Raw genomic sequence first — 22,327 nt, forward strand, 5'->3', positions numbered from 1 at the left:
ACAGAACCGTACTTTTAAAACAAATAATATAGTGCAATACCGGCATCTGCAATAAAAACACTCATTTTTATTTACCAGTTGTCACATAAAGCTGAATGTCCATCAGGTTTAGTGAGAGTGGGGTTGGATAAAAAGCTATTGAGAACCTGCAATGAAAAGATCCACTCAAGAACACAGGTTTAAAATGAAAATGATCCATGTCAAGGTAAAGTGAGAGTTACATGAAACCCTGCCTCGTTTACCTGCCCTGAGTCTTAATGGGACATTATTTTTACCCATACAGCAAAATTCCACTAAATGACAAACATTATTTAATAAATAGTGACTTCGTACTAGTGAATTTGAATATGTCTGTGACCTGCACATACATACTGATGATGATCATATATCATGGTAGAATACGAGTTTACAGTCAATTGTGAAACCTTTACAAAGACAGAGGCTCTTTGAATGAGACATGAAGGTCAAGTTTCCTTCTGAAAGTATCTCAGCAAGATTATTAAACACAAAATGATTGTCTTTGGTATAACATGCACTGATAAATTATGCACAATAACACTGCGAACAAGTATTAAAAAAGTAGATTTTGATTTCATACTGACTCTCGACATTCAACCCCTCCTTGTTGTTTTACTACCATTTTCCTGGACATTTCAAAGTGTCAATGTAATAATAATGAAGAAAACAGTGTTTCCGCAGCCAGACGACATATTTTAGGCCCTAGCATAATTTGTTAATGTTTGGTGCAACCACAAAAATACTGTAAATGTGGTTGTGATACTTATCCTTAAAAGACTTAAAAGTCTCACCAACAAAATGCTAAGTGTGGCATCCTTTCATTGTGTCTGTCAATTTGCACTACAAGTCAACAACGTAGAGAGAGTGATGATAAAAGCCTTGAAAATGCGTCCTGCCCAGTCACACAGTCAAAGCCTTGGCTGATACTTTAAATTGCACTTTCGCTTGATTTTTGAAACAGTTTTATATTTGTCAGGTCACTACAGCGACTGAACAGGAAGCCTAATAATGCAGTTTCTGAAAAGCAATGGAACAATAACTTTCATAATTTAGGTCTATAATTCAAATACATCTCACTAATAAACGTTTTCCAGCTCAGACGTTCCCGTTGGTTTGGTATTTTGAAGAATCGGTTGTTGAGTTGAGGCTGACGCTCTGTGATAGACTATCGCGCGCTGCCTTCTCCTTTATAAGATGTCTCCGATGGTAGAAGAGGTATCCTGGCAGCAAGAATCCAACCAATGAGAACAGAAGCAGGCCCAAGTTGATCTGTTAATTCAAAAAGTGTCATGTTTGGTACTTTGGTATACTGTATACATATACTGTACATATTTGTCACACACATGAATGGTGTCTCACCCAGTAAGGATCGCCCTTCAATGGTCCCAACATCCACATGAAGAGTGGTTGTTGCAGGAGGGCAAACACAGCACTAACCATGGACTGCAAGCCCGTCAGAGTGCCAAAGTGATTGGTTGGATAGCTAAATACACAAATAAACAGCTTGAAGATAAAACAAATAGCAAATATTGTACATATTTTGACAGTAAGTTTTAAAAAATACAACCTAAAACTTAACAAAAACTATAGCTATATATACACTCACCTAAAGGATTATTAGGAAGACCATACTAATACTGTGTTTGACTCCCTTTCGCCTTCAGAACTGCCTTAATTCTACGTGGCATTGATTCAACAAGGTGCTGAAAGCATTCTTTAGAAATGTTGGCCCATATTGATAGGATAGCATCTTGCAGTTGATGGAGATTTGTGGGATGCACATCCAGGGCACGAAGCTCCCGTTCCACCACATCCCAAAGATGCTCTATTGGGTTGAGATCTGGTGACTGTGGGGGCCATTTTAGTACAGGGAACTCATTGTCATGTTCAAGAAACCAATTTGAAATGATTCAAGCTTTGTGACATGGTGCATTATCCTGCTGGAAGTAGCCATCAGAGGATGGATACATGGTGGTCATAAAGGGATGGACATGGTCAGAAACAATGCTCAGGTAGGCCGTGGCATTTAAACGATGCCCAATTGGCACTAAGGGGCCTAAAGTGTGCCAAGAAAACATCCCCCACACCATTACACCACCACCACCAGCCTGCACAGTGGTAACAAGGCATGATGGATCCATGTTCTCATTCTGTTTACGCCAAATTCTGACTCTACCATCTGAATGTCTCAACAGAAATCGAGACTCAACAGACCAGGCAACATTTTTCCAGTCTTCAACTGTCCAATTTTGGTGAGCTCGTGCAAATTGTAGCCTCTTTTTCCTATTTGTAGTGGAGATGAGTGGTACCCGGTGGGGTCTTCTGCTGTTGTAGCCCATCCACCTCAAGATTGTGCTTGTTGTGGCTTCACAAATGCTTTGCTGCATACCTCGGTTGTAACGAGTGGTTATTTCAGTCAAAGTTGCTCTTCTATCAGCTTGAATCAGTCGGCCCATTCTCCTCTGACCTCTAGCATCAACAAGGCATTTTCGCCCACAGGACTGCCGCATACTGGATGTTTTTCCCTTTTCACACCATTCTTTGTAAACCCTAGAAATGGTTGTGGGTGAAAATCCCTGTAACTGAGCAGATTGTGAAATACTCAGACCGGCCCGTCTGGCACCAACAACCATGCCATGCTCAAAATTGCTTAAATCACCTTTCTTTCCCATTCTGACATTCAGTTTGGAGTTCAGGAGATTGTCTTGACCAGGACCACACCCCTAAATGCATTGAAGCAACTGCCATGTGATTGGTTGATTAGATAATTGCATTAATGAGAAATTGAACAGGTGTTCCTAATAATCCTTTAGGTGAGTGTATATATATATATATATATATATTCAAAGAAAATTATAAAAATGACAAAAAAATACACAACAGAAAATATAACAGAAAATATAAAAAATAAAATCTAATTCAAAATAAGAAAAAAATTTTATTAGTACTAGTGATACTAAATTAACACTGATTCAAATTATTATTTTCTCTCATCTCTTGTTTGCTGTGTTCAGGTAGTTTCACCTTTAAGCGGCTCAAAAATCAAGTGGATTTTGATAAGTAAAACTCACACAGCAGCATAGAGTCCTCCACAGCAGGAGTGAATAAAACCTCGAACTGCAGTGTGAAGAATAAAAGACACCACCTGTAACAAATATAATAATAACAACAGTCATTACATTTCTCATGTTGCTTTGAGGAGCTGATGAAAATAATTGTTTTGCAGCATGGTCAAAAATATCATAGGCCACACTGAAAATCTGGGGTCCAAAAAAAAGTTGAAATGGAATTTAAACCCAGAAATCTAGAGAAAGATTTAGGATTTTGAAAAAGAATTAAATTAAATTAAATTAAATTAAATTAAATTAAATTAAATTAAATTAAATTAAATTAAATTAAATTAAATTAAATTAAATTAAATTAAATTTAATTTAAATATGATTACATAAATTATACAAAATACTGTATATACAATTTGAACTTAACATTTTGTTATTTATTAACATTTATTATATAAATTATATTAAATATATAAAATGTGCAATTAAAGCACTTCCCAGAATAATGTTGCCAATACTGATATTATATTCACTGATACAATCCAATAGATATCAATATATTAATCAAAATAAATTAAACCACATTGAAATTCTGTATATGAGTGTAAATCTATTAAAATTATATATATATAAATTATATTATGTGCAAAGTTATATATGAATATTTAAATTATATATTAAAAAATATATAAAATCTGAAATTAAATAATATTCTCTAGGTTATATAAATTATATAAAATAATGAAATAACATGTATAAAATAATTACACAAAGTAATTAAATGATATAAATAATATTAAAGGTGCTCTAAGTGATGCGACGCGTTTTTTAGGCCCAAACATTTTTTGTCACATACAGCAAACATCTCCTCACTATCCGCTAGCTGCCTGTCCTCTGAACACACTGTAAAAAAACGCGGTCTCTCTAGACACCACAGGCTCCACAAACGGCAACAAAAACAAACTGGGCTCACCCGCACCACGAAACACAACAAACAGTGCTCCAGCTAGAACTATGCAGTAGAACTATGCAGAATTAGCTAGAACTATGCAGTCAGCGTTAACTTTGGTGAATACAACATGTATGTTTCTAGCAGCTAGCGATCAATCTCTATTGTAAATGATCAAGCAAATTCACAGTAGGGCGACAATTTGTGTGAATGGTTATTTTCATCCACTGTTTGTTATGAATTTGAATGTTCATTTATAGGCTATTGACAACTTTGACTAAATTTGTTTACGCCGTTGTTTATGCTCACTGGGAAACGCGAAGCTAACGTTATCTTGCTATTATTGCGTCCTTGTATGGGAGCTATAGTTATAGTTATAACCTCAGGTGGCGAAACGATTAAGATAATGTTTCTCTTTTTCTGCATTCTGTTCTGCAATATATAAAAGCATTTATCTAACTTGGCGACATTACACATTGAATGAAGTATCAGTAAAACTTAACTTTGTTTGTAGTGACTATTTTGACTTTCCTTTATGCCGGAAGGGAGGGGAGGAGGGAGGAGACGGGATGAGGAGGAGCCTCCGTCTAGCTAGCCTCCGTTTTGTTTGACAACAATTCGAATGTCAACAAGAAGTTAGGACTCCCGGGATCGCTTAGAGCACCTTTAATATAAAATAAATAATATTTCTAAACAAATAAGCAAATTTGTGACAAATTTGTCTAACCTGTATGGGTAGATTGTCTATGAGGGAGATGATGCCAAAGATGACAAGCAGTATATTAGTAAAGATGAAAGCTCTGATGGCGTTAGTGAGTTTTTGGATCTTTCTGTCCCTCTTTGGAGGCCCAGATGGACTGAAGAAAACAATGACAGGGAAAATGTAACCATATAACTGACACATACAAATAATTCAACATTTCACTCCTTCTTTTTCTCCACCCTCACCTTTTTTCTCCCTCAGCTGAGTTTACCACGTCCTCACATTCCTTCATTCTCCAGTCCATGATGTAGCCAATCAGAGGACAGGACATCAGGCAGAGCAGCTGAAGAGTGCCAAAGATGGACGAGTAGAGACTCACTAAAAACACACACACACATGTTGGGTTTCCATGTTTTGTGGCGACTTTCCAAAGACGTAATGATTTTTATTCTGTACAAACTGTATACTCTATCCCCAAACTCTAAACCAACCTCTAAACCTAGCCATCTTAGAAAACTTTCTACATTTTTTTTTTTTTTTTTTTAAACATCACTTAGTATGATTTATAAGCTGTTTTCCTCATGTCGACCAAAATAATTGCCCACAAGGACAAGGATTTTGGATATTGCCACCTTTGTGGGGACATTTTGTCAAACACACACACACACACACACACACACACACACACACACACACACACACACACACACACACACACACACACACACACACACACACAAACACATACACCAACAAACAAACAAACAAACACACACACACACACACACACACACACACACAAACTAACACACAAAAACAAACACACACACACAAAAAAACACATGTCTGGTTCACTATTTATTTGGGGACTCTCCGTAGACTCCGTAGTAAAAATAAACTCATTCTATATGATTAGCTTGACCTCAATTTAGGTCCCCACGGAGACACGAGTCCCCATGAGTCGGTGTGCATTCAGGTTGAAGTCCCCATCGAGATAGGAAAACATGAACACACACAAACAAACACACACACACACACACACACACACACACACACACACACACACATAAGCTCTTTGAATCCCGGAATAAGGTCTCCATAAAATACTGGTATTATACTCGCTGATACTTTTACTGACACATTGCATTAGTCATCAATGTATTAAACCAAATAAATGATACTAGATCTTTTCTCAGAAATAATTTAACTTTTTCTGAGCCATTTTGAAACTTTTATCAACTGGTATCAAGGTCAACAAACTTTTTTTTTTTTTTTATGTTTCACTTGAAAAGTGTCCTTCAAAAGTAATTACTATCTGGTTTGATATTTTATCATCTACTAGTGCAAAATCATTCATACATTAAGTGTGTCGTAAGTGTCCAAATTCTTTGTAGGGCCACTGTTTGTTCCTAAACCAAAAGAAACGTATCTTGTTTAGGAGAAAATAACAGGATTTTTCTTACCTTGGTCCTCTGCCTCCTTCTCCAACTCCTCTGAGGCTAAAACAGACACAAACAGGTGGCGGAAAACAGTGAAATATAAAACTATGTTTACTACCCACTTCCAAACACCCACCCACTAACACATGCTTCTGCAAAACTATAGCATACGTCTGTAAGCTTTTGCTAATTACATTTACCCATCTGCTCTTGAGCAAAGTTACATAAACACATATAAAAGAGCATATCTGTTTATTTCACATTTTTCAATTTCATTAAAACAAATGACTCAAATATTTAGCTGATGCTCACGGTTAGGGTCACCATGGGTAACCAGGAACTCCAACATCTTATTCATGGCACCCATGAAAAAAATGACACGGAGCTGGGTCATCGCCATCGTGATGATACTCCACAGGAAAATCGGTGAGCACACGGAGCGACGAAAGGGAGGGGATCCTGCGGTCCCACAAACAGGATTATTTTATTATCAATTTCATAATTCTTTGTAGAGAGTGTTTGTGAGACTTACCCTGGTTCTCTGCTACTGTTCCATCGCTGAGTGCTTCATCAGTAGAAGGCAGTTTTTTGGTCACCTCTTGCTCTTTAAGACTCACATCAGTGTCAGTCATCTCATCGTCCACTACCTTACCTCTCAACTTGTCCATTGTACTATGAAATAAAAGAAATTTTTCAATAATAGACACAATTATTTATATTTTGTGTTGCTAATATATACAGTCAAATCAAAAATTATTCAGAAACCAGATCTAATTTTTGCTATTTTAATACTAGTGGGTGCAGGACAATATTCATTTATGTAAGTGAGGATAGCAAAATAAAGTAAACTCTGACATATTATACACAAAAAATTATTCATACCAGTAAAATGTAGATCCGAAATTCGCATCCGAAATTTTCGCACGTTAAAAAATAAATACGACCTCACGTTATGAGGTCTCACATTACCTTTAAGGCCCTTGCACACTGAGTCAGAAATTTTCATATGTGTTTTCTTATATTCATGATTCGGTGGCTTGAATTGTCAAAACACCATTCAAAATGCTTGCTACGGATGCGAAAAACGGCGAAAATCCGAATCAGAATTTTTTTATGATGGACGAAAGTTTCGGAGGCAGTGTGTAAGCCTGATTGACATAACATGAGGTCGTATTTATTTTTTAACGTGCGAAAATTTCGGATGCGAATTTTGGACCTGACCATGTTTTGCTTAAGTGTTTTTTCTTTAATTGCGAATGCGACCTTTTTACACCACAGACTGAACAAAATGAAGCATTGCTTGGTAACTGGTTGACCTAAATTGCTATTATCTAATTTTGTACTTAAATTTAACAGCTGACAGCTATTCAACCTAATTCATTTGTGAGACAGTCTAACAGAACGATGGCCAAAACCAGTGAAATATCAACTGACTTGACAACTCTGAGTTCTTGTCATATTTTATTACCATTTTTTAAACTATAGCGAATAAACTGTGATAATGTGAGAAATGTTGAAGGTGTCTGAATAAATTTTGCTTTGACTCTAGATGTTGTATACATTCTTCTGTTCTATATACTGATTTGGTCTTTTCCAGGATTCTCTGATGAATAGAAAGTTTAAAAGAAAGTTTTAAAAAGTTTAAAAGTTTTTTTTTTTTTATAGAAACCTTTTGTAACATTATAAAAGTCTTTACTGTCACTATTGATCAATTTAATACATCCTTGCTGAATAAAAGTATCAATTTCTTTAAAACAAATCTAACTGACTCCAAACTTCGAATGGTAATATATACACACATTATGAAATGAAATTAAACGGTAGCACTTTATTTACAATACTGTTCCCCATGTACATACTATGTACTTATAGCAATTACAATAACTGGGTAATAACTAGGTACTAACCCTGAACCTACCCCTAAAACTAACTTTAACCCATGTAGTTACCTTATATTACAAGTACTTTCTTGGGTAACTACACTGTAAGTACACATAAGTACTGTCAAATAAAGTGTAACCAATTAAACTGTTAAAATAACACATAGGTGTGATCTTTAGATGTCTTCATATTTTTGGGCATTAGGCATATAGTGTATGTATTAGACAAGTACTGACATGTATCTGATGTCCTCAGGGGCAGGAAAAGATTCTCCCGGCCAATTAATAAAGCAGTTGAGGAAGACGAAGCAGGCGAACCCTGCCCACATCCAGAAGATCACAGAGAATGATACGCCCACATCATAGATCAGCTAAAGGACAAGACATGTTGGTTCAAATGCTGTGTTGCAGGAGAAAAGTCTTTGAGCATAATGTCTAAATGCTTTGTATTTCTGCTGTTCAAGTGTTGTTTGTACCTTGACTCCTGGGAAGGTGACAGCAGAGGAGGCATAGGAGCCAATCATGAGAGAAAGAATCGTAGAGCGCACATTTCCAAACATATTCGGCAACTGGGAAAATCAATCAAGAAGAGAGAATCATAAATGAATGTACTAATATGTATTCAAACTGTAGTGTTTGTCTGCTGCCACTAGAGAGCATTATGAGCTAGAAATTTGAAACAGCGTTTAGCTACGCAACATGTGAAGACTAACAGCACCTCTCTGTACATCTCAAGATTTCCACTGTTTATGTGGGTGTTTGCTACTGCTTATACAAGTAGACACAAGATACAAGTAGAAATAAAAGTTTGATGATAATTTGTACATAAAAAATAAATAATTGATATGCTATGCAATTTATTTTTTATTATTTAAATGTATTTATTATATATAATTATATTTAATATATAATTATGTGTGGTACATTAAATAAATAAACAAACAAACAAACAAATAAATAAATACATTTTTATTATTATTTTATTTAATAGTTATATATAAATGGTAAATATAATTATATATTATAAAACACAATTATATTTAATTTTATCAGATTATTTTATGTATTTATTATTATTATTATTATAATTATTGAATATGAATAAATAAATAAATAAATGTGTACACAATTACAAGAGTGATTTAATAAAAGATATTATGGCATAAATGTTTCCAAGCGTGCTGCAGTCATTTGTTATTTATCAACCATTCTGCCAATCTTTCTTTCTAAATTTAAATCAAAAGTCCCCTGATTTATTTGATTCACTTAGTATATCATAATAAATGTGTGGGTATTATGAAGCACAGGTAGCAACAGCCATAATAAAATGCTGACCTAAATGTTATTCCTGTGCTGCTGTGCCAACAACGCTCTAACACGCCAATCAGATAAACAAACACACACACACACACACACACACATGTGCGTCCTGAATTGAACTTAAAGACCTGAATCTTGTTCAATTAATATGAGGTCATAAAATCTGAATGTATAATAGAAACAAAGAAGCAAAGTGCTGTTTAATTAGTTTCAGATGGAGTATACAGTAGCATGCAACACTGAAGGACATGTCAGCTTCCTGTAAGTATTTCATTTCTACTGACTATTTATATGCTGAAATAGTAGGGTTATTTTTAAGAGCTGGTAATTAACTGTTTCTCATTGACAGCCTCTTGCCATGCCACTCGTTTGTGTTTGTCTCAGTTTGAATAGGAGTATCTGACTGTGTGTGTGTGTGTGTGTGTGTGTGTGTGTGTGTGTGTGTGTGTGTGTGTGTGTGTGTGTGTGTGTGTGTGTGTGTGTGTGTGTGTGTGTGTGTGTGTGTGTGTGTGTGTGTGCGTGTGTGTGCCATTATGAAACTATGAAATTTGACAGCCAGGACATGCCAGCAGTAAATTCACAAAGATCACAGAGAGAGAGGATATGGGACAGAGAGAGGTGGGTGGAAGAGTTCAGTGAGGTTGATAAGCTAGAAGGGAACATTGTGGCAATGTTTGCATGTCTATAAGACAAAATGATCTAATTGCCAAATAATCTGGCACATTTACAAGTCACACACACAGTTTTACAAAGCTACCAAGAAACAAACTCTTTTCACTCTCAAATCATTTCCCGTCATACATTTTTGCTTGTTGAATATGCTGTTGTACTCAGAACTACATTGTATTATATGGAAGTAAAATGGGAACAAATACCCACATGCATGAAGTGAATTACAAAATATAATCTAGATTCATTCTTATAATAAATGTCTGGTCCATTTATATGTGGTAGGTTACGGAAGATTTGTTTTGCACAGCTGTTTTTGGTATGGTAAAAACAAGGGGGACACAAGCGCGTGAAAGAAAGCAAGGACAGTGGTTGTTAATGTGTTGAGAGAAGGTAGGCTTGGCGGAGTTGAGGGCGTGAAGTCAGATCTGTGCTGTGATTGGCTGACCAGCATGCCAAAATGTAGAGTGAGGGGATGGAAAACATGTGCGTGCTGCAATGCGTGCTGAAGTTATCAGCAAAAGACATGTAGATCAAGAAATACAACAAACATGTGTTTTGATAGTGTGTAATGAGGAGAAGTATTCATATGTTTAATAGCAACTTAAAGTAAGTGTAGCCAAAAAGCTTCATACTTACATTTCAGCTTACACAAGTCTCTTATGCTCACCAATAATTTTTTGATTATTTGACAGTAAAAGAGCAATATTGTAAAATATTACAATTTAAAAACTTTTTATATCTAAAAATATTTTAAAATGTAATGTATTCCTTACTGCAGTCTTCAGTGTCACATGATCCTTCAGAAACCATTCTAATATGCTGATTTGCTGCTCAATAAACATTTCTTATTATTATCAATCAGTTAATAACAGCTGCTTAATTTTTAAAAAAATAGTTTTTAATACTTGCAAAGTTTTTTTTTAAAGAAATTAATACTTTTATTCAGCAAGGATGCATTAAATAGATCAAAAGTTAAAGTAAAGACACTCAAAAAATTTATATATCAAATAAATGCTGTTCTTTTTAACTTTCTATTCATCAAAGAATCAGAGAAGAAGAGTTTACACACAAAAAAATTTAGCAGTAAAACTGATTTCAACATTGATAGTAATAGGAAATGTTTCTTAAGACCAGATCAAAATATTAGATCTGAAGGATCGTGTGACACTGAAGACTGGAGTAATGATGCTGAAAATTCAGATTTGCTGAATACATTAATATATTAAAATAGAAAACATTCTTTTAAATTGTAATAATACAGTATTTCACAATATTGCTGTTTTTTACTGTATTTTTGCTGTATTATAATTTTTTTTTAATGCAGCCTTGTTGAGCATAAGAGACTTCTTTCAAGAACATTAAAAAGTCTTAATTATTCTAAACTTTTGACCGGTTGTGTATAAAGACACATATATACATTTAAACACCAATAGAGAGTCAAGTGTCAACATGATCACCACCCACTAACAAACAGTGTTCATGATATAATAATGTACCCAAACACATTCAAACTCGGCCTCAGAATATAGAACAGCTCGAATGGCAACTTTGCATAGTTATCATTACAATAATTATCTTGGGTATGTACAGTATAAGAACTGAATTGATGTAAGATTGCTGTAAGTTTTGTGTCTATTTAGTCAGTCTATTATGTTTTTTTGTTTTTTTTTATCTATGTGAACATGTGTGAATGTGTCTTACTGTTAGTGAAGTGAAGGTTAGACAGATTCCTCCAAACCCATTCATGGAGACAGCAATAAATATGAGAGCTGATAACACTGAGGGAAAACAAGAAACAATGCTTATATTACTTAGTTATAAAACATTAAAAATACAGAATCACTAATTATAGACCTGTGAAATTATTTAGCAATACACACACACACATATACATATATATATATGAAAAATTATTATTTCTATGGTATATGTTTATGTGCATTATACGTTGGTTCTGAATGTTCATCTAACAATAAAATAAGCATAAATAAGCATTACTACATACTGACCTTTTGGATCATAAGATGCGACTGCAATCAAAGCCATGGACAATGCAAAACATGAACTACAAGAGTCATAAAAACAGAATTGAAGGAAGTGACCATGATGTGGGTTACAGGGCAAGAGTGATGGATATTCATATACTATATAATTTCATGTTCACATGCAGCAGACGCGCTGCAGATGAACACCTTCAAACTTAAAGTCAAGCCAACATTCAGCATTAGTTTTGAGGAACTTTTCAAGTTTTATACTGATAGCTGTATGTCTCTCACCTGCCAAACAATCTGATTGGACGTGGCCCAAACTTGTCCATCAGGACACCTAGTGGCAGAGTGGCTGCGCTGATGATGAACGAGCCAATCGTAAAGCCCAGATTCAGAACCTCCTCCTGTTCAATACAGCTCAGCCAAACCGGCCGCTCCGTCAAACTCGCATTAGCGTGACTCTCTGTGACATTTTCTAATAGTATCAGAGGAAGAAATAGAAAGTCAAATACTTTAAAGCTCTGCATGTTGCTGTTTCCTATACATGCTAGTAACAACTCAGAGTAAGACTATGCCTGTCAGTGTGGATGTGTTCTAATCATGTACCTGAACACAGGTGTGAGTAGAAGCCCTCATTCTTCAGCATGATAAGAAGGGAACCCCAACCCAACAATACGGCAGAGAAGAGCAGGTTTTCTATGATTGACGTGACAGCCATCCACCAGCGCCTCCTGTAGGCCTGCGAGAGTGACGGGGCCATTGCACTGGAGAATTAAACAAACCACATGATTTCAAGAGTTCACATGATTTGAATACAACAATTCAGTACTGTACATTAAGAACAGGACCATCCTTAAGTGTTCGACATTTGAACACTACTTTCATTACAAGTAGTCCATTTCCAGAAAAGTTTCATTTTTGTAAAATGCAATAAAATCATTCTCTTTAACCTTTATTTAACTGTCACATCACCTTTCATTTTAATTACACTTTTAAATCATTTGGAAAACTGAGAATACTGATTGTTGCATGGAATTTTTGCCCAATCTCGCCTGATACAGGTCAGCTGCTCAACAGTCTGTGTTCGTCGTTGTCTGATTCTCCTTTTTATGATGGGCCATAGATTTTCAATAAGAAACAGATCTGGACTGCAGGCAGGCAGTCAGGCACATCCACTCTACAGTGTAGAGTGTCTAGAAATCCCTCCATTTTAGCATGTGCAGAATGAGGCCTGGCATTGTCTTGCTTCCCAGGATGTCACCCTGAAGGCAGTTTATGTCTCTGTACAATCCTAATATATGCCTCCACATCAGTTGTACCTTCACAGACGCTATAGAATTCCTCTAGCAAATAAAAATGTGTTTAAGAGGTCTTTTATTCCAAATGCTGTTAAAATTCTCAACTCTGCCAGTAACTAATAATCCAAATGATTATAGTATGAAATGTGATTATTTATTCATTTTTTATGGAATGTGATCTGTCTCTTTTATGTCTCTGTTTCTTATTATTGTCTATATATTTATTTGAATGTCTGGTGAGCCAAAGACAATTTTCCACCTCGGTGGACAATAAAGATATTACCATTACCATTACCATTACCATTACCACATGCAAGTCACCCATGACATTTGCACTGATGCACTTCCAAATCATGTCAGATGTTTGTTTTTTTTACCTGTTGCTGAAGAAAGTTTGGATGGTCCTTTTATCTTTGGGACTGAGAACTTGATATCTGTTTTTTCCAAAAACAAGCTGAAGCATGGACTCATCTGACCACAGCACACATTTCCACTGTGTTTAAGACCATCTGAGATGAGCTTGGGCCAAGAGAACTCGGCAGCATCTCTGCAAAGAACGTCTCGGTTACGTATGTAACCCTCGTTCCCTGAGAAGGGAAAGGAGACGTTACATCGTGACATCGAATGGGGTTTCGCTTAGAAAGCCTCTCACCTTCGAGAATACAAAACTCCACCCCACCTCGAGGGTATTTAAGGAAGTAACATGCAGATATGTTTTCTTGCTGAGGAGCCGAGACTGAACTCCGGCGTTACAGCGTTACAGCAGAAGTGGCGGGGAGACGTAACATCACATCACGTTACGTACGTAACCGAGACGTTCCCTTTCGTGGTCACTACGCGTTACGTTGTGACGACGAATCGGGTTCCCAGTCTAATCATGCCACCTCGGCTGTCTTCCAGTACCCTGCGTAAGTCTGAGCTCCCTGTCGTGATACTGGCACGGACGAAGGACTCCTACTTAACACAGGAATACCAAGGTACACTGGGAAGCATATCTCAGTGGAAATATGCAATTATTGCCTGCCTGAAGGGGGGGTTCTTACAGAATTCACATATGACCCGCGAGCGGGCTGCATATGGAGAACACTGGGGTGGAATGTTTCAACCCCAGGGGTGGCAAGGTGGCTTGCCAAGGGAAAGACACATGCTCAGAGAGGCTTACAGTGGAAATACACATGTTGGGGTCGCCCAGAGGGGGAACCATGCACATGGTGTCACCTCGCCAACGTGAAAGCTGCCGGTGGCATAATTCTGGCGTTGACGTCAACAGCGCTGGAGGAACTCAGGGCTTCTCTGGGAGGCTCACCTGAGGAAATATCGCACGTATCCAGTCCGCGGAGTGGAATGGCGAGCAAGCGAAGACACCTGAGCAGATCCTAGTACCGGCTGGTTGAAGCGAGTACATGAGAGGATACTGGCTCCATTCGAAGATTGTAGAATCTCACGAATGTGTTAGGTGTCGCCCAGCCTGCAGCTCTGCAGATGTCTGTTAGCGGGGCGCCATGCGCTAGAGCCCAAGAGGAAGCCACACTCCGGGTGTAGTGTGCCTTCACACCAAGGGGGCATGGTCGACCTTGCTGCTGGTATGCCAAAGCAATGGTGTCCACTATCCAGTGAGACAACCTTGCTTGGAGAGAGCCTTTCCCTTCAGCTTCCCACCATAACAGACAAAGAGCTGGTCTGAGGTCCTGAAACACTGCGTTCTGTCTACGTAGGCACGGAGGGCGCGTACTGGACAGAGCAGTGCCAAGGCTGGGTCTGCCTCCTCCAAGGGCAGCGCTTTCAGGTCCACCACCTGGTCTCGAAAGGGAGTGGTCGGAACCTTGGGCACGTATCCAGGCCGGGGTCTCAGGATCACGTGAGAGTAAGCCGGCCCGAATTCCAGGCACGCTTCGTCAACGGAAAATACCCTCTTGATGGAGGCCAGTGCAACCAGGAGCGCTGTCTTCATTGACAGGAACTTAAGCTCCAATGATTGCAGAGGCTCAAAGGGAGCACTCTGCAGGGCAGTTAAAACCACTGAGAGGTCCCAAAAGGGTACGAGAGGAGGGCGAGGAGGATTCAATCTCCTTGCTCCTCTCAGGAACCTGATGACCAGGTCGTGCAGGAAGAGGTTCCACTTCAACGCGTAGGCATGTCTCGTGAACGATGCTACCGCTGGTGGTAGGGTACTCAACCTACCTCGTCCCGTCCAGGAGCCACACGTGGAGGTTCCAAAGATCGGGACGAGGGTGCCATAGGGTGCCCCGTCTCTGGGAAAGGAGGTCCTTCCTCAGAGGAATTGGCTAGGGAGGTGCTGTCGCGAGGAATACTAGTTTGGAGAACCAGGTCTGGGTGGGCCAATGAGGCGCAACCAATATGATCTGCTCCTCGTCCTCACTGATCTTGCACAGGGTCTGTGACAGTGTGTGTGATCTACCTGTGTGTGTCCGAACTGTTCCCAAATCAGCTGAACCGACTGGTGATGGAGTCTCCATTCTCCAGGAAGAGGCTGAAGCCGTGAAAGCTCGTCGGCTGCACAGTTCAGGTCTACACTGAAAACACTGGATCCCCGAGAGGAACCAGGCACCTACGGAAGCTCCACGGTTTGCGATGTGGAGGGGGGCGTGGCCTGAGGAATGTCTCGTCGGTTATTGTGCCACACCCTAACCCTCAGATCACCTTGGCCACCAGCCAAAGTATCCCCTCTCGAGGAAGAGATAAATTTAATCATTGAGTCTCGATCTAAACATTGCGATGGTCATGTTCCCGCAAAGAAAACATGACTCATCCACGAGCGCTGCCGAGCGTGATTAAGCCCAACATGCCAAACAGCGCTCGTGACCATTAGGCAGATGAATCACGCACCCACATCCAGAAAACACATGGGCGAGCCATCTTGAAAAAGACGTGCCGCGTGCAGCTCTTTTAGAGAGAGGAAAAAGCTCAGCAGAGTGCTGGAGCACCCAGGGAGAAGCACACACACTGTCGGCAGATCACTGCACAGACCAGCAGCAGGCAATGCGATTTCGCTGGAACGCGCCGTCGCACCAACACGTCGCACCAACAAGAGCCGCTCGTCTCGTAGAGTGAAGAAAATTCAGAATGGCTTGTGGGAGTGAAGAAAACTCTTGGCTCCGAAGCGAAAACATAACTGCATGTTGCCAGCGTACTTCCTTATATACCCACGAGGTGGGGAAGAGTTACGCTATGCAAATTCCGCAGACCCATGGCATTTTCTTGCCATTGGCTTGTTTTGTATTCTCGAAGGTGAGAGGCTTTCTAAGCGAAACCCCATTCGTCATCACGACGTAACTCGTAGTGACCACGAAAGGGAACTGATGTATAGCTTTCTCCTTGCATAACAGAGATTCAAGTTGCATTTCTTGATGCAGACTGTTAAGTGACAATGGTTTTCCAAAGTACTCCCAAGCACATGTGGCTGTATTTAACACAGTAGCATGACGGTTTCTCAAGCAGTGCCATCTGAGGGTTAAAAGGTCAAGCACATTCAACAGAGGTTTACTGCCTTGTCCTACATGTACTGAGAGTTCTCTGGATTCCCTGAATCTTTTCACAATATTATGTATGGTAGAAGGTGAAAGACATCAATTCTTTGCAATCTTACATTGAGAAATGTGATTTTTGCATTGTTTGACAATTCTCTCATGATATTTGGAACAAAGTGATGAGTCATGAAAGCAAAGACAGAGAAGCTTATTTTACAGCCAATCATGATACCTTCACCTATTAACAATTCACCTGCTAATTGTGGACTGTTTCAAAACAGTTTAACTTGTATATTCTGTAATCTTTTCACTTGCCTCTGTCCCAACATTTCTGGAGTGTGTTGCAGCCATCAAAATCTAAATTTGTTTATATTTACAAAGTGCAATTAAGTTGGTCAGTGAGAACTTTGGAAATCTTTTCTTTGTACTTTTGTCAATTAAATAAAAGGTTCAAGAGAATTAACAAATCACAGATTCTTGATTTTACTGTATTTTACTAAAAGTCCCAACTTTTCTGGAAATGGAGCTGCATATACCATAAGTTTAAATTCGTAAAATGGAAGTTTACTTAATTTGCATCTGCTTTGGGACTAAGTACATGAATAATTTTCATTTCCTTTTCTGTAAGTGGAGGAATAAATCTAGATCCAATCAGACACTAAAGAGATGGTTTAATCTAACATCGTCCACATGTAGTTAATGTACTTAATGCTTAAAGTAAACATAATTCCTTTTTTCTTATTGTATTCCAGAAAAATCAATGTGCAAATGTTTAGTAAAAGGCCAACAGTTCAAATCCATATTAATCCTTTACATTTTTTGCATTTAGTAGGCATAACAAAATGAATTAGACCATACATACTGTACAAGATGAGAACAAATTTATCTAAACTTTATTGAGTGTACCTGTATGAGTTACACCCAATTTTACACTTTTGTCCAAGTCTTTAGTGATCTACACTTTTAGACCCTACTTGCCCAAAGTTTTACATAAAACAAACACAAAACATTCATTAAAATAAACAGCCTGCATCTTAGACTCATTCATGCCAGAATGTGAACTGAAGAACACAAATGTGAATTCAAGCAATATGAATAAACACCTTTTCGCACCAAGAACCAGCACTCATTGACAATTAAATTAGAAAACGGGTCACAAGACTAGTTCATTCACTATTACTTGTATGTGAACAGCAGAAATTAGAAGAATTCGGGGGGAAAAGCCCATGAGAAACAGAACTGTTACAAGTTTATATCAGTACTTGTCCTCTTTGTTCAGCACATTCTTGAACAGCACACGTCGATCTTGCAAAATTAAATGGGAGACTGCGATTTAGGACGAAGTTCAAGTGTCTGTCTCCCAAATCATTGCAATCTGCGAGTTTACATGTGATTTATATGTTTATGTTCTGAATCTGAACTCAGCTTTTTATACTTGTCCTCATCACATGGATAAAAGAGGCTGAAGTATTTTTATTATCCATCGAGCACATGTCAACACACCCCCTGACCTGTTGACACCAGAAATAGTCACAGACCTTCATGGCACACCATGAGCATCTTATCTGATTTCACCAACACATAGAATAATCATTGGTGTAACACTTATATGAACTTGGATCCTGTTGTACAATATATCCAAACCAAATCATTACCATTAGCATGAGCAGTATTTTAACAGTAGTGTCAAAAAAAATAAAATAAATCTTCATCTTATGAAACAATTTTTTTGTGATAATCTCCAAGTCTAAATGTAAACAACAACAAAAATATATTTATTGAAGAATAGAAGACAGTCAATTTATTAAATTATGAACTGTTTCTCAACAAATGTTTGTTCGGCGTACTAAAATGTATCCTTCATTGAGTTCCATTCAAACAGAAAAGGCATTTGTTCCCTGTTAAGAGTTAATGCCTTTTAAAATATCTTAAGCATGCACATTTTACTGATATACAGCACATCTACAGACAAAAAGTTGCATTTTCAATTGTTTTAGTAAAAAGAAATTATGAGTCAAGAAAATTCTGAACAAGTTAATTGATGCTGTAACTTGTATTTATTTACATATCTTTTTTGACATGAAACACCACAAATATGTTGCAGAACCAAGCAGTGATTCCTGCTCCGCTTTACATAAAGTGTGACCTGTTCTGATTCAAACCATTAGCATGAGTCAGTTGCTGAATTTGGAACCACATACTAGCAACAAACTCAGGAGATACCGGGTTGAATCAGTCTGACGAATCCTTTACTGAATGAACACACCGAATCTATCAACTGAATCAAAATATGACTCGCTCACTGTTGATGAGAAGCACATATTATCTGTATTCTTGTTGTAATTTATAGTCTTGACCTTGAATACAAATATTTTATTTCCCTGGTGCACACTGTAAAAGGGTTTCTCAGATTTTCCATGCTTGCTCTGGGATTACTAAATATATAAAATGTTCTTTTAACACAATGTTTTTATACAGGACAGCAATACTACTAACTAAAAAAAATATGAGAAACTCTGTATTTGCTTACAAAATGCTTACGTTCACCCATGAAACTTTTTAATTCTTTGCGACTGAATGAATATTTTTTTCTCCCATCTCATATTTTTTCCATCACAATGTCCCTTTAGGGGCTCCGTACAAAAGTTTTTTCCTAATTAACAATTAAAAAGTTTAACTTGTTCTTACGTTCACCCAAGAAACTTTGTAATTCTTTGCTACTGAATGAATTTTTTTCTTCTCTCCCATCTCCCATTTTTTCCATCACAATGTCCCTTTAGGGGCTCCGTACAAAAGTGTTTTCCTAATTAACAGCCTTCTTTTTCAGTGTTTTTTTTTATTTTATTTTTTTTACTTTGCCTGTGTTAATGCTAACTGCATAAAATTTGGCACAGGTGTGTATTTTTTGTCGATTTTACTATTTCTCCGCCATTTCCTTAAAAAAAATCTATTTTGCACTAGGTACACAAAGTACTTCCTCTCAGCGCCTTTTGGATAAAAAAATGTCCCCATTGAAACCCATTAAAACTGCAATTTTTAATCCCAGGGCCATTTAACTATAAAATGATGCAATCTTTGTTCAGAGGCTTTCATTCCGTTGGCAAGGCTTAAAATTTTTTATTTTTACTATTTTTTACCAGATGGTGCCATTTTTTCAGGTTTGGCCTATAAAGCAAATACTCACTTTTTCCTGTTTTCTGCTTCGGCATATTGTAGAGCCAATTGGATAAATTATGCAACGATAATTGTGTGGGTGGGTTGGTATGTTTTATAAAAATATGTGTGTGTGTACATGTGTGTGTTTGTAATATAGAGAGAGAAAAACTGCAAATAACAAATCCAATCACTGTGTGCACCAGTGGAGTTTTGCTGGCATCCAAAGGGAAAAATCTGTTACTGCGCCCAAACAAACTCTTACCGAAAGCTCATTTTTTGAGATATCAACCTCAAATTTAGAACACAACTTATTTAGATTTATGGCTTTGATTTTCTAGCCGTTTTAGGGTTCAACTTGTTTCATAAAATATATATTATATATAAAATAATGTTCATAAATAATTTTCATAAACTTGAACCTTTATAACTTCATTTTGGATTTACTTATTATAATTTTTTTACTTCAGCAATAATCTGCCATGAGTCTTCTTCAAAACGTGACCAAACTTAAGTCTGTGCTCCCAAGCTTCAAATTCTTATGACAGTTTTTTGACAGACATTTTTGTCCACTATGCACTTATGTGTAACTTTTTTAAATTGATGCACAAGGGTTAAAAAGTTTAACTTGTGCAACCCCAGCTAACAGTGATCGTTCTCAGAACTTTGAAAGAATACAGTATGAACATAGCAAAACATTACTTTTGTTAGCTGGGGCGATTTATGAAGAAATGCTTCCACTCAAGAAGACAAGATGAACTGAATCTCAAAAGGTCAAAAGCAGCCTTCCCAAAGCAATGACTCAACTCTCTCTCTCTCTCTCTCTCTCTGTCACACACACACACACACTTTGGGTTTCCATGTTTTATGGGGACTTTCCATAGACAATGTTTTTATACTGTAAAATCTGGATATTCTATCCCCTTAACACAACCATCACAGAAAACTTTCTGTATTTTTACATTTTCAAAAAAAACAATCTAATGTGATTTATGCACTTTTCCTCATGGGGACCAAAATCTCCCCACAAGATCAAAGATTTCTGGTATTGCCATCCTCGTGGGGACATTTTGTCCCCATAGGGTTTACCAAGACAGGACCACACACACACACACACGCACACACGCAAACAGCTGTTTCCTTCACACTGGCTGCAGTTTCTACCGCGTGCTCAGCTCACTGGAAGAAATGTCGCGTGCGCACTTCAGTTTCCTAACGGAAAAAACACCGCGCGCACTTGAGATTGCCTATATCAGTTGTAAAAGGTCATAATTAATAAACTATAGCCTATTGTAATGTTCATTATTGCACTGGATTGTGTAATTTGATATGCTATGTTAAATAAATGTCATAAAATGAGAATACGCACGACCCTCAACACAATCTGATTGCTAAAATATATAATTTCAAATGCACAATTCAAAATAATTAAAAAAAACAATGAGCTAAAGCAGTCAATTTAGTTTCTTATGCAAAGTTTTCGTATGCCACAAAAGTATACACACACCTTAGAAAATTAACTGTTAACGAGAAAATAAATTGTTGTCAGTTATGTACAAATCTCTCTTTTTTATGTTTTGCAAAAACTGAGCATTGACTTATCAACTTGACATCTTGGAAGCACGGAGAGAGTAAACTTACCACTGTGTTATGTACTGTTATTTATAGCAATGGCATATGTCTGGTTTTCCTCAGTGCTGATATCCTTTCCAAACCGTGGTGCTATAATTTTGCGTTTTTCTGTTCGTGCACTCCAGGTTGTACTTGCACGTTTGTACAAACTAAAAAGGATATGTCAAGTTTCTTACGCTCTTTCTCTCTCCCTGCTCTTTTTGTCTATAAATGGCTCCCGGCATTGACCCTCCTCCCAACCTTTCCAAACGAAAACTCAATTTATGGATGTTTCCGAGAGAGCACACAAGACTGATTGTTAGTGTAGAAGCCTGATCATTCGCAGTGTCAGCGGCGCCCTCGTGTGGCCTTCACCGCCCAAACTTTATTTACAGTTTTTCTGAATTGCTAAAACACATTTTTTGAACCCATCGCTCACTTTCTCAAAACCTTAAACACAAAACTAAATTTTCAAACCACATTCACAGAACCTCTGACTCCTCTGGCAAAATCAAACAATTGCCTCAAAACCACTGTATCTGTGCTCAAAATCAAACAATGCATACACACAGCGTCAGCGAGTCAAAATATTAAACACTAGCTACAGATCATAGACAATACATTCAAAAAATGGAGAACACAGAATCCAAAGCATGCAGTTACAGAAAAAAAAAGTATATTGTAACAAAGTAAACAAATTTTGCAATTACGTAAAAAAGTATAGTAATGACAACTTACGGTAGTAAGGT

The 22,327-nt window shown here is 37.5% G+C and overlaps 1 protein-coding gene across 1 annotated transcript; it reads right to left on the reverse strand.

The window, feature by feature from the left end:
* Positions 1 to 47: 47 nt before the first annotated feature.
* slc43a1b (solute carrier family 43 member 1b) lies at positions 48 to 21,859 on the reverse strand. Its single transcript, XM_082164876.1, has 15 exons — positions 21,609 to 21,859; positions 12,635 to 12,792; positions 12,317 to 12,503; positions 12,050 to 12,105; positions 11,742 to 11,818; positions 8,525 to 8,617; positions 8,286 to 8,419; positions 6,701 to 6,840; positions 6,481 to 6,627; positions 6,193 to 6,228; positions 4,975 to 5,107; positions 4,754 to 4,883; positions 3,090 to 3,163; positions 1,378 to 1,501; positions 48 to 1,287 (listed from the first exon to the last, which is right to left on the reverse strand). Exons 2-15 carry the CDS (start codon positions 12,786 to 12,788, stop codon positions 1,114 to 1,116), a joined length of 1,659 nt encoding a protein of 552 aa, XP_082021002.1. The 5' UTR covers positions 12,789 to 12,792; positions 21,609 to 21,859; the 3' UTR covers positions 48 to 1,113.
* Between the last annotated feature and the right edge of the window lie 468 nt (positions 21,860 to 22,327).

This window comes from Leuciscus leuciscus (genome assembly GCF_965113295.1).
Source record: "Leuciscus leuciscus genome assembly, chromosome: 3".
Classification (NCBI taxonomy): domain Eukaryota; kingdom Metazoa; phylum Chordata; class Actinopteri; order Cypriniformes; family Leuciscidae; genus Leuciscus; species Leuciscus leuciscus.

Excerpts from the sequence above, each read along its gene's own strand:
- slc43a1b (XM_082164876.1), bottom strand. The coding sequence starts at position 12,788 with ATGGCCCCGTCACTCTCGCAGGCCTACAGGAGGCGCTGGTGGATGGCT. Across the intron at positions 12,504-12,634 it reads CTACTCACACCTGTGTTCAG|AAAATGTCACAGAGAGTCAC; the intron begins GTACATGATTAG and ends TGATACTATTAG. Across the intron at positions 3,164-4,753 it reads TAGACAATCTACCCATACAG|GTGGTGTCTTTTATTCTTCA; the intron begins GTTAGACAAATT and ends TATTTGTTACAG.